General features: G+C 42.6%; 1 protein-coding gene across 1 annotated transcript in view; it reads right to left on the minus strand.

The window, feature by feature from the left end:
- The window catches only part of si:ch211-159i8.4 (matrix-remodeling-associated protein 5), a 77,213-nt gene that overhangs the window by 41,778 nt on the left and 22,033 nt on the right, over positions 1–13,402 (minus strand). The window contains exon 4 of the mRNA XM_067996735.1: positions 1,709–1,743. Within this exon, the coding sequence (XP_067852836.1) occupies positions 1,709–1,743 (35 nt within the window). The remainder of the gene's footprint in view (positions 1–1,708; positions 1,744–13,402) is intronic.

Consider the following 13,402-nt stretch of genomic DNA (forward strand, 5'->3'; position numbering starts at 1 on the left):
TTACATGCATTACCACAAAATAATAAATAATTCACAACATTTCCAAAAGATGCACAGGATGGGGCTCTTTCCTCCCCCCTGTTACTTCAAAGGAATTACCTAGTCTTCGGCTGAAGCAGCGGCTAACTAAGCTGGTTTCTTATCCCCAACAGCCAAACTGTTGGATTGCTTGCTTGCATTGTGCAGATTCTTCTTAAATGACGATGTCTGTCAGGACTCAGCCTCCTGTGCCGCGCTGGCCGCAATCCCAGGGGTGTGCTCGCAGCCCCGAGCTTGATCCGCATTTGCCATCAGGGGGCGAAAGGCTACTGTTAAAGGCAAACGCTTCGTCTTAAGCCTTTCGGGCAACTTCTTCAATCATTGAAATATAATTCCTTGTCATCTTTGCCTGAGAAGAAGAAATATAATTTCTCGTTTTTTGACGTGATTTATTTAAAGAAAATTATACGCTAAAATGGATGAGAAGAATGTACACCAACAAATTTATTTAGCAGGTTGAAATTCTCATTGGGGGTTGGTTGTCCAGCCACTGCCCCCCCCCCCCAAACCTTGTCCATGTCCTCTTCACCCCCTGGAATTTTTTTTAATGGTCCCTTTCTTTGGCGGTCTAGTTTGCCTCCTTGGCCTGGACCCCTTGGGTGGGACCCACATCTGTCCATTTGGAGGACGGTACTCTTCACTTCATTGGTTGTAGCAGTCACCAAACATACACCAGGTCCCAACTGAGCCACAGTGAGAACTCCTAGTGTAGGGAATCACTGCCCCTGGGTCTGTCTCCAATGACATCAGTATTTTAAGGGACAGGTGGAGGTTCCACCCAGTACAAGGCAATTCTGAAACTCCTGAAAATGACAGAGACCTGGTGCAAAAGGTTTCCACCATTTTTCCCAACAGAGTTACAGTGGGACACCCAGCAGAATCGCCAAGGAATTTTGGCTCCTGCATCATTAATGTAGAAAAGTGCATCATAGAGGCATAAGAAAATGTGTTGATTCTGAGTCAAAGACGGAGAGATTAATGGGGTGAGCAAAAGCTTGGTCAAAGAGTTGAGTTTTAAAGAGGGTCTTAAAGGAATAGAGGTAGATGGTGTTTGTAAGGGAATTCCAAAGCTTGGGGTCTCGGCAGCTGAAGACATGGCCGCCAACATTGGGGCAAAAGGAGAGTGTGAGGTGCACAAGAAGCTGAGTCAGATTATGGGAGAGATGGTGGGGGGGGGGGGAGGGCGTATGGTTGCTGCACTGGAGGATGGTACAGAGGCAGGGAGAGGTGAGGCCATGGAGGGATTTAAACACAAAGATGTGCCATTGGGTGACCAAGATCCAAAATAGATCAGTGATGATAGGGGTGATGGCAAGCTGGACTTGGAGTGGCATAGGATATGGGCAGCAGAGTTTTTGATGAACTGAAGTTTATGGAGGGTGGACTGAAGTTTATGGAGGGTAGATGGAAGGCCAGTCAGGAGAGCAGTGGAGTAATTGAGCTTGGAGGTGACAGAGTTTCAGCAGCAGGTGGGCTGAGGCAGGCAGTAGTATGGAGATGGACGTGGGTGGCCTTTGTGATGTAGAAGATATAGGGTCGGAAGCTCACAGTTGAACATACACCAAGGATGCGAACAGTCTGGTTTGGTCTGAGACAGCGGCCAGGGATGGATTTGGTGGTGAGGGAGTGGAGTTTGTGGTAGGGCTGAAGACAATGGTTTTGGCCTTACCAATTCAAAAACAAAATACTGCAGATGCTGGAAATCTGAAATAAAAACAGAAAATGCTGGAAATACTCAGCAAATCAGGCAGTATCTGTGGAGAAAGAAATAAAGTTAATGTTTCAGGTTGATGACCCTTCGTAGAACTGCTTTACCAATGTTTAGCTGGAGGAAATTACCAAGACAGGATTTTGGACAATCTGTTTGACAGCACAAAAGCAGTAGAGGGATTGAGAGAGGTACAATGTACATGTGGAACTTGAACCCATGTCTGTGGATGATGTTGCCAAAAAGCAGCTTGTAGATGAAGAGAAGAGGGGGCCAAGGATGGATGCTTAGGCAATTTCTGATGAGATAGTGCAGGGATGGGAAAAGAAGCCATTGGTAGAGATCTTTGGCAATGATCGAATAGGTAATAATGGAACCAAGTGTGGGCAGTCCCACCGAACTGGATAAATGAAGGTGAGATATTAGAGGAGAATGGTGTGATTGACCGCTTAAGAGGGACGAGGCGAGATCATGCTCCATGGTCACTGTCACAGAGAATGTCATTCATGACTTTGGTTAGGGCCATTTCAGTGTTGTATGAGGGGCAGAAACCTAATTGATGGGATTCAAACAAGGAGTTGTAGGAGAGACGGGCATAAATCTGGGAGGTGACAACATGTTTAAGGACCTAAGAATTACATAGAATGTACAGCACAGAAACAGGCCAATCGGCCCAACAGGTCCATGCCGGTGTTTATGCTCCATACAAGCCTCCTCCTCCCCTTCATCTAACCCCATCAACATATCCTTCTATTCTTTTCTCCTTCATGTGTTTATCTAGCTTTCCCTTAAATGCATTTATGCTAGTTGCCTCAACTACTCCTTGTGGTAGCGAGTTACACATTCTAACCACTCTCTGGGTAAAGAAGTATCTTCTGAATTCCATGTTGGATTTATTAGTGACTATCTTCTATTTATGGCCCCTAGTTCTGGTCTCCCCCGCAAGTGGAAACATCTTCTCTACGTCTACCCTATCAAACCCTTTCATAGTCTTAAAGACCTCTATCAGGTCATCCCTCAGTCTTCTCTTTTCTAAAGTAAATTTTAGTTGCACCTTCTCCGGTGCCTCTATATCCTTTTTATAATATGGAGACCAGAACTGTTCACAGTACTCCAAGTTTAACATAACTTTCTTGCTTTTCAATTCTATCCCTCTAGAAATGAACCCCAGTATTTGTTTGCTTTTTTTATGGCTTTATTAGCCTGCATCGCTACTTTTTGTGATTTGTGTATCTGTACCCCCAGATCCCTCTGCTCCTCTACCACATTTAGACTCTTATTGTCCAAGGAGTATGTGGCCTCCTTATTCTTCCTACCAAAATGCACTAACTTACACTTATCCATATTGAAATTCATTTGCCAATTACACGCTCATTCTGTAAGTTTATTAATGTCTTCCTGTAATTTGTCGCATTCGTGCTCAGTATTAACTATACCCCCCAATTTGGTGTTGTCCACAAATGTTGAAATTGTACTTCCGATTCCCGAGTCCAAATCGTTTGTGTAAATGTTGAACAACAGTGGTGCCAGCACTGATCCTTGTGGAGCACCACTTCCCACATTTTGCCAGTCTGTGTAACTATCGTTAACCCCTATTCTCTGTTTTCTGTTTTGTAGCCAGACATTCTGCTACTTGTCCCCTGACTCCAAATGCTCTGACCTTAGTCATGAGTTTACTATGCGGCTCCTTATCGAAGGCCTTTTGAAAATCCAAATATATCACACTTACTTTATTACCCTCGTCTGCCCTTTCTGTTACGTCTTCAAAGAATTCAATAAGGTTGGTCAAGCATGAGCTTCCCTTTTGAAATCCGTGCTGACTTAGAGAGGAAAGAAAGGCTTGAAATGTGTTTGATTAGTGTTTTTTTTTGAGGATTGACTTTGACGGTAATGGTTTTTAAATGAAGGGCGGCAGAAGGTGAGAAGAGGTTACAATGTCAGCTAGCATGAGGACCAGAAAAGGAAGTGGAGTGATCTGTTTTTTTATTGGGAATGGAGTTAAGGGAGCAGGAGGTAGGTTTCAGGGACAAAATGAGTTATATTACTTACACGATAACATACGGGCTGGATGGAATAGGTTATTAACAGGTTACTGCACAGGCTGGAGTACATTAAGTATATAACATTGACTGCACTTCAAAAGTCATTTATTGCCTGTGAAGCATTTTGGGATGACCTCAGGTCCCGATAAGGTACTATATAAATGCAAGGCATTTCCTAAGTGCTGGGTCCCATTGAAACTTTTGTGGTTCTTATCAAACAGTTTTGGTGAGGTGGAGTTGGAGCCAACTCCTCCATTTGTGTTCATGGACCCTGCAGTCTCCTAGGGCAAAATAAATGATATTGAGAGGAGGAAGAGGAAGCATCAATGAAGCCCACACCCTATTGGACTCTCACTGCTGCTGCTTTGTCTTCCCCTCAATTTGAGGAACATTAAACTTAACGAGAGGGTTAGGAGCTTCCTGCTAGTGGATGAAAGGAGGAGATGAAGAAGAATTCTGATTATAAACTGGATGGATACCTCAAGATAATTTAAATCTTTGATAGCACAATTGATGGCAAGTCTTATATCTTCAGTCACACCTTTTTCTTCTATTGCAAAGTTTTCAAGACTTCTCCAGCCCAGGAGTCAAGAGTGTGCTAAGAGTGTGGCCCATCTTGTTCATTATGTATATGGGTGAGGTGGGACAGGGAATTAGCACTGTTACAGGTCATAGGTTCATGCTTTCAGTTACCTGTCCAATGAATTCTTGATCCCAGACAGTTGGAGGGCAGGGCTGAGTACAGGACTTCGACAGGGAGGTGAGCAAACTCATTGCACAGTCTCCTACTCAAATTATCATTTTCCAGGCCTGAAAGCAGTGGAATTCCTTATCTCCCTCAAACATTGCTTATTCCTGCAATCTGTAGGTTTTGTAAACCAAAGTTTAGTGTCATCTAATCATCAATTTCTGACTTACAACATCTTCGCTTTTGTTCTTTTCAACCTTGGTCTTGGTCCTTCACTTTTACTCTCAAGACTGGCTGATGGTGGACTCGGACAGAAATAAATTTGGCTTGTGGTTGATATTTCTGCCTGTGTACCAGAGTTTGAGTTGTAGCGGGCATCCCTAACCCCTGTGCTCCAAGGTTAACTTCCTGAAATAAGGGAGTTTTGGGTCAGTGCTGTCCCCCCCCACCCCCGCACCCCACCACCACCACCAACTTAGTCTCCAGATAACTAGATGGGTTGTACTGTCTCACTAAGTACAGGCTGCAGTAATATTGATTAGGGGAGGAGTAAAGTGACAGGAATTGATTCCCACAGATGAATTCTGCTAAACACATTGCCAGTTTGTTGGAACATGTTACACTCATATAATATTTCTATAAACTGAAGAGAAAAGCAGCCACGTTGGCAAATAATTCTCCATCAGCCCAATTAAACCTTCAACCAGCAGTTCAATTTACACAAAACAAGAACATTCAACATAAAGCTATACTTTGCACAAACTTGTCAATTATGCAGTAATCTCTGTGTGAAAATTGGCAGAGATTGATTATATTGTGTGTGTGCTAAATAATAAAAGTAATGGATCATTGTGAATGTTTTATGTTTGGATCTGGAATTTTATAAAATGGGATCAAATAATTTGATAAATTGAAATTCTATACAACAAGAGTGAATGGGAAGTGGTTAGGTCCATTGGGATTCTACACAATGGAAATAAATGGTTGGGGGAGGGGGTGAAGGGTTGGTCCTCTGGAATTCTATACGATGAATGGGAAGCAATCCAGTGGAATGGAATTTGGTCCATTGGCATTCTATACATTGGGATGGAGTTTGTGGAGGCACGAGTGGCCTTAGAGCCAGGAAGGAAATGGGTAGAATCTGATTAGGATCACTTACTTTTCTACACACAGAGCAGAGCCAGCCACCTCTTCCAAGAGAAGCACAAAGATGCGGCCATCTGTTCTTGCAGAAAGGGATCTTACGGAACAGGGATCGGCCTTTTTCTCACAATGAGGGAGAGTCAACCCCCCCTGAGTCTCATGAATTTATATATACTGGATTAGGATCACCATCAGCACAGCTCTGGGAGCAGGCCACTTTGTTCCTACCCAGAGAGCAGTGTCGGGTGTGGCTCAGGAGAGGAGGCTAAAAAGAAGGGAAATTAAATTTAAATGGGGATACTTTATAAGAATGATTAAATATAGCCTGAAGAAAAGATATATATGTGGCTCTGCTGCCAAAAAACTGCAATATTATTAGAGAAATAATGTGTATAGGTGTAGAGACTTAATCAAAGGAAGACTATTATTGCCTCTTAGAGGGTATAGAGGCCATGAACAAAAACAATTCTAGGTGTCAGGAATTTAAGTTAGGAGGAAAGGTTAAGGAGGTTAGAATAATTTCCTTTGGTGACTTCAGCAACATTTTCAAAATTATGAAAGAAGTTGACAAAGTTGATCGAGGGAAATTGTTTTCTATAGTGAAGGGTTCAAATACCAGATACAAATTCAAAGTTAGGAAGTCAAGAGTAAGACGTGAAACCAAGCAGACCATTTTCACTCAAAGGGTAATGGAGTTATGGAGTGAGTTACCAGGGAAGGCTAAGGCCAGTGTAGCAGGCAATATAAATGGGCTCAAGAGGCAATTGGGTGTGTTTCTGAAGAAGAATGAGATTAAGGGATATCATGAGAAGGTAAAAGAGGTGAATAGGCATACAGAACTTTGGTTTAAAAGTTCATCTGAAGGACAGCACCTTTGACAATGGAACATTCCCTTAGTATTGCACTGGAGTGTCACCCTACATTATGTGCTCAAACCTTGAAATGGGGATCGAACCCATAACCATTAGATCTGGAGTATTACCAAATGAGCCAAGGTGTCATTCTCATGCTGAAAACAGGACTGTTATCACAGCACCATCTACATCTATGCTTATCATTAGAACTTTCAGACTCACTCTTAACTGTATATCTATCCAGTTCCTCTGTTCCAAAAAGGACCGTTTTTATAGGACCTCCTCCAGCAGTACCTCCAAAACTGCTTCATTGAATGGAACAGTTCTAATGCATGCCCTTGTTACAGCGTTTTCTCAGCCTCTTTAGTAGCAGGATAGACTTAAGGGCAACCAGAAGCCATGTAAAAACCGGTCATGCTGGATAACCTGCTCCTTGTCAATCTCTTTCATAATTTTGAAAATCTTGATTAAGTCACCAAAGGAAACCATTCGAACTTCCTTAGCCTTTCCTCATAACTTAAACTCCTGATACCTAGAATTGTCTTTATTGATGGCCTCGATTCCCTCCAAGAGGCATGTCATATGCCGTGCACTGGGAGTACTGTGATATTCTAATGAACTTACCACACATTATAACACAAGGTTAGCTGTCTACTCTACAGGCATGTGCACCGCATGAGGAGCAGTAGCATTTAGCAGCTCTAAAGTGGCTTTACGTGGTTACAATCAGAGGTAAATGGCACCAGATGCTTCACACTGATCAACTGGCAGGTGCACTAGGCAGAATTTTTTCAAGAGACAACAGAATCTTGAGCATCATTGAGCCAAATATGAAGCCTTCTACGTCAGTGAGAGATACATAAGTTGCATCACAGAAGGATCAGAAGATTAATAGCATTTAGGGAATGTGATTTTTTTGCACGATATTCTGTAAGAAGCAGATATAAGACAGAAGTCAGAAGAACCAAAGAGTGAACACAAGAGTTAGGACTGGAGGTGGGAAAAGACCTAACAAATTATTTGAATTACCAGGCCAAACAGAGGTAAATATTGAGTGCGTGGATGTTGGGCAAAGAAGATATTGGATGAGGTGCATGTTGAATGGGTGAATGTTGGATAGGGTATATGTTGGATGATGTGAATGCTGGATAAGGCAGTTCTCAGGTGAGGCAAATGTTGGTTAAAATGAATGTTGGGTGGGTGAATGGTAGGTGAAGAGAATGGTAACTAGGTTAATGATTGGTTGAGATGGATATCAGCTGAAGTGGATGTTGAGTGAGATGGATATTGTATTCTTTTATGAATAACTGGGATTTTATTTTTTATCTTGAGGCCTGTGTTACTGAACATAGGCAGCTGGAAGACCAGGCATGTCTGACAGTAAAGAGGTTTGTTCAATTTAATGGTACCAAAGATGGTGTTAAAACATAAAAATGTTTGATAAGGGAGGTTCCTGTACATTGAGTTATATCGCAAGTGCTTTCATATGGACCTCTGCTTGTGGGGGATGAAGCGTGCCTACATGTGTATAGGGAATGTTTATATCCATCCCCAACACTGAGCTTATTCGCACGTCTGTTTGTATTATGGCATGTTTATTGGGATACGTTGTAAAGTCTGCAATACAGGTTCCCTGAGGAGCTTTTCATCTTGATGTGCTACAATAAAATATTGAAGCATGGACTTGGAATCCTTTAACTAGGCTTCCAGCTGCCAGTTCATAAAGCACAGCAGCATTTAAGTGCTGAGATAAAGCATGTTTAAACAAGAAAGTAGAAGCACTCTGCTCTGGGAAATCTGGAATCTCCAGAGCAAAATTTCTCTCATGATTTAAGAAACAGTGTTATTGGGAATGATCGCAGAGCTACTTTAAGCTGCTCTTGTGCACCTCCTATTGGACAACTTCAAAGTAGTATGGGCTTTGGCTCTCTCAATCAATCATAGAATTCAGCAATAATATACCGTGACTAAATTTGCATCCTGACCATATTTTGATGCAGTTTGTATTCTACACCCTTGAGTGTTTTTTTTAAAACTTCTCCCAATTTGCTCCCTTTCTATCTAGAAGGCAGTGATTCCTTGGCATTGACTTTCTGGTATCTCATCCCAGTTGCCCCTTTTTATGTGTGAGACAAGACAGTGAGTATTGGCACTCTATTTGACTATATGGGAAAGTACCTTTGAATCTTGTCCTCTCCTTGCTTGAGTGAGAACAAACAGGAGAGCAGCCAATTTCACACTGAGCATCGTTTTGGCCTGAGCCAGAAGATAAGCTTTTTTTAAGGGTATTTTTCTTTATCCCTTTTTCTTGGGTCTCCCTGCACTACATACCATCCCCCATATATTAAAAATAACAAAAAATGCCTAGCAGCAAGGTTAAGGCAGTAACTGAAACTCTTAGTCCTGTAGGCATTTGTAAATTATACAAGCTCTGCTTTAATGGCTTATGAGCTCTGCTCAAAGCACTGCATTAGACCAGGGGACATGCATTGGAAATCTCTCTATTTTTATGTTATGAAGAGTAGGAGGATCAGGCTAGTTTGGAGACTTTTAAAGTGAGGCATCACGGAAGGCATCTCTTCTGCACATGCTCATACCCACTCACCAGAGTGTACATGCCAAGACTTTCCTGAACAGTAGTACCTCAGAAGGCTATTAGGGAAATATATCAACTGCTGGCTGAAGACCCGCAGCCTACTTCCACCAAGGGAGCAGCATTATCCATAACAGTCAAGGCCATCACTGCCTTGAATTTCTTTGCAACTGAATCCTTTCAGGCAGCATCAGGTGACCTTTGCATCTTAATCAAGCAGTAGCTCAACACTGTGTCAAGAAGGTCACAGACCTTCAGGAGGGCTATGCAATTCATATCCTTCCCAAAGGAATCTGAGAAACAAGGAGAGAGAGCTATCTTGTTCTACAGACTGGCAGAGTTCTCACAGGTGCAAGAAGCAATTGACGGAACACATGTGTCATTCAAAGCTCCATATGACAACCCCCTCAATTTTATGAAGAAAAAGGCTCCCATTCTATTAATAGGCAGCTAGAGTGGTTGTATTTCTTATGCAATGGTTATGAGACTTTCCTTTGGAGGGAAAGAAGACAATGTTAAAGGCTTGTGAGTGGCATGGACACTTACTCCATATGAATACATGCATCCCATGATGATGAGAGGAGAAGATGCATTATTGCTTTAATGAAGTGTCATTGAGGATTAGCAGAAGCCTTTGTGGTAGCTTATATGAGTTAACAGAATGGATGTCAGTAAGATGGTGCTTGAGTGTTTGCAGAGGTTGCCCTTCACACAAGTGTGTTTCCCTGACACCCAGATGCTGAGAGAGAAAGGGCAGGAAATTGGGAGGTAATAGTGAATTCAGGCAGAACTAGTTTGCACAAAGGCCAATAGACAACTGGAATAGGATACTAGGGGAGGTCATTAAAGTGAATAATAGTCAAGAGACAACTTGGTGCATTTCTTGAGAAGGAATAGAGGGATATGGTAAGAAGATGCATAAGTGGGGTTGAGATCAACTAGAAAGGGATTAATTTTTAGGGCCAATTACCTTTGCCTATTATAAAAATTACTTATTTTTCAAATTTACAATCCTTAAAATGAGAGGGTTGGATGTCACATAAATTTTAAATGGCTTCATAACATACAGCAACATGTTTTTACTGGGATAGGGTGGAGTTGTTGAAACTGAGAACCCTAGGCACCACTAAGAAAATAATCCAAGATCCTCATGTCATAAGTATTTTCCATATTGCCATGGGCTAAACCCTATAACTGAAGTAAAAAATGTTCCCTGCTAGCTTAAGAACATAAGAACATAAGAAATAGGAGCAGGAGTAGGCCAATCGGCCCCTCGAGCCTGCTCCACCATTCAATAAGATCATGGCTGATCTGATCCTAACCTCAAATCTAAAGAACACAAGAAGTAGGAGCAGGACCCGACCACTCAGGCCCTGGGCCCGCTCCGCCACCCACAGGGCCTTGACCGATCTGAACTCAGCTTCATGTCCAATTTCCTGCTCGCTCCCTGTAACCCCTAATTCCCTTTACTTCTAGGAAACTGTCTATTTCTTACTACACCAGTAGCATACTTATCAAGCAGGGATATCAGGCAGGCATCGGACAAGCACAGATCCAGTACCTCAAACCATGTGAAATGATACTGTTGAAAAGATGAAATTTTCACAAACTGCTTATTTTCTATAAACCAATGAACATGTTTCCAGAATCACCTCCAACATCATTTCAACCCCTCAAGCTCCCCTGTTCATTCAAGGCCATTTACAGGATGTCTATATCATTATTTCTCCCTTCTGTCTCAGCGCCCAACTTTGTTTTTTTATTATTCGTTCACGGGATGTGGGTGTCGCTGGCGAGGCCAGCATTTATTGCCCATCCCTAATTGCCCTCGAGAAGGGTAGCCTATTACCCTTTCAGAATCAGGTATCTGTCCATTTCTTTTCCAACTGTTTTCTGTGAGTCTGCATTCATCATGCTGGGTGGCAGTTTATACTGACTGAGCCTGCATTCACTGAGCTAAGTGGTTGTGTACTGCCAACCAAGCCCATACTCACTGCGCTAGGTAGAAATCTATAACAGCTGACCCCGATTCACTGGGCTACGTAGCTATCTGGACCAACTGAGCATGCATTCATTGAGCTAAGTAACAAAGTACTCTCATTAACCTTCCATTCACTGCTCTAGGTGGCAGTTTATCCTGATCAAGTCCAAGATCAATGTGCTATGTTGCAGGTGATACCCAATGAGTCCATATTTTCTGTGCTGGGTAGCAGTCTATGATTAACATTTGAAAATAGGTGGTGCTATGGCACCACTAGCTGGAGCTATCAGGCTGCATGCTTATGAAAAAAAAGTCTAGATATCTGCGCTGTTGGTCCTCCAGAATATGGTAATGGGTAGGTCTCTGTGCTCCTGGAATACCAGTAAGCACAACTAGGCTACCAACAGCAGCTACTGAGCTGCTAGGTTGCCAACAAGTGGCACTGGACCGTTATTAGGCTTCCTAGTGGTGCAATCTACAATGCCATGTGGCTGCGATCTGTGAGGAATGAAAGTCGGCAGGAGAAGGATTTGGGCTTTTAACACAGGAGCCTCCATTGTAAACATCTGCAGTTCCCGAGTTTGGCTCTGTACTGATACTGTGACAGTTGAAAAGGGATCTTGGCAAGTTATCTGCTTTGATTCTGGCTCCCCTCCCATGACAGAGAGGTTGAAGTGAGACTGGGATTGATCTGGCTTTGTTGACACATCACACATACACGGGAACATGCACCATTACTGTGTTAAATAACAAATACAGAGGCGCTTTGTGTTTGTGTAAGATACAAATTAAAACCATGTTGTGGTTAATATTTAGATCATTTCTCACTCCCTTGGCCATCTCAGTAACTAACTGGGTCAAAAATAAAGCTCTTAATGATTGACTATTAATAAATTACTTTTTTGTGAATTTTGAGCTCATAAAGAGGAGAGTGGCACTGACTGTCTCTGCCACCTCCCTCCAGACAGCCTGCACCGCTTTCTTGTTCAGCTTCCTGCCCTCAGTGCTCATCAGACAGTGCTGACTGGACCTCACTTATAAGAACATAAGAAATAGGCTACATGGCCCCTCTAGCCTGCTCCGCCATTCAATAAGATCATTGCTGATCATCGACCTCAACTCCACTTTCCCGTCCTATCTCCATATACCTTGATTCCCTCAGTGTCCAAAAATCTATCGATCTCAGTCTTGAATATGCTCAATGTCTGAGCATCCACAGCCCTCTGGGGTTGAGAATTTCAAAGATTCACAACCCTCTGAGTGAAGAAATTTTTCCTCATCTCGGTCCTAAATGGCCGACCCCTTATCTTGAGACTATGACTGCTAGTTCTAGACTCTCCAACCAGGGGAAACAGCCTCTCAGCATCTACCCTGTCAAGCCATCTAAGAATTTTATATGTTTCAATGAGGTCACCTCTCATTCTTCTAAACTCCAGAGAATATAGGCCCATTCTACTCAATTTCACCTCATAGGACAACCCTCTCATCCCAGGAATCAATCTAGTGAACCTTTGTTGCATCCACTCTAAGGCAAGTATATCCTTCTGTAGGTAAAGAGACCAAAACTGTACACAGTACTCTAGGTGCAGTCTCACCAGAGCCCTATATAATTGCAACAAGACCTCCTTACTGTTATACTCCAACCCCCTTGCAGTAAAGGCTAACATGCCATTTGCCTTCCTAATTGCTTGCTGTACCTGCATGTTAACTTTCTGTGATTTGTGTACAAGAACATCCAAATCTCTCTGACTACCTTTCTAGATTTCTTAGTCTCTCATTGTTTAAAAAATATTCTGCTTTTCTATTTTTCCTACCAAAGTGGATAATTTCACATTTCCCCACATTATACTCCACCTGCCACCTTCTCGCCCACTCACTTAACCTGTCTATATCCCTTTGTAGCCTTTTTGAGTCCTCCTCACAGCTTACTTTCCCATCTAGCTTTGTATCGTCAGCAAACTTGAATACATTACACTCGGTCCCATCATCTAAGTCATTGATATATATTGTAAACAGCTGAGGCCCAAGCACTTATCCTTGCGGCACCCCACCAGTAATAACCCGCCAATCTGAAAATGACCCATTTATCCCTACTCTCTGTTTTCTGTCTGGTAACTAATCCTCAATCCATGCTAATATATTACTCCCAACCCCATGAGCCCTTACCTTGTGTAACAACCTTTTATGTGGCACCTTATTGAATGCCTTTTGAAAATCCAAATATACCATATCCACTGGTTCCTCCTTATCTACCCTGCTAGTTACACCCTCAAAAAACTTCTGCTAGCAGCACCTCCACAGATGTACTGGGGGCTGTCCAAATGCTGACACATCTGGCCTTTTAACTGGCTGCA

The sequence above is a fragment of the Heptranchias perlo genome, chromosome 15 (assembly GCF_035084215.1).
Source record: "Heptranchias perlo isolate sHepPer1 chromosome 15, sHepPer1.hap1, whole genome shotgun sequence".
NCBI classification, from domain to species: Eukaryota; Metazoa; Chordata; class Chondrichthyes; order Hexanchiformes; family Hexanchidae; genus Heptranchias; species Heptranchias perlo.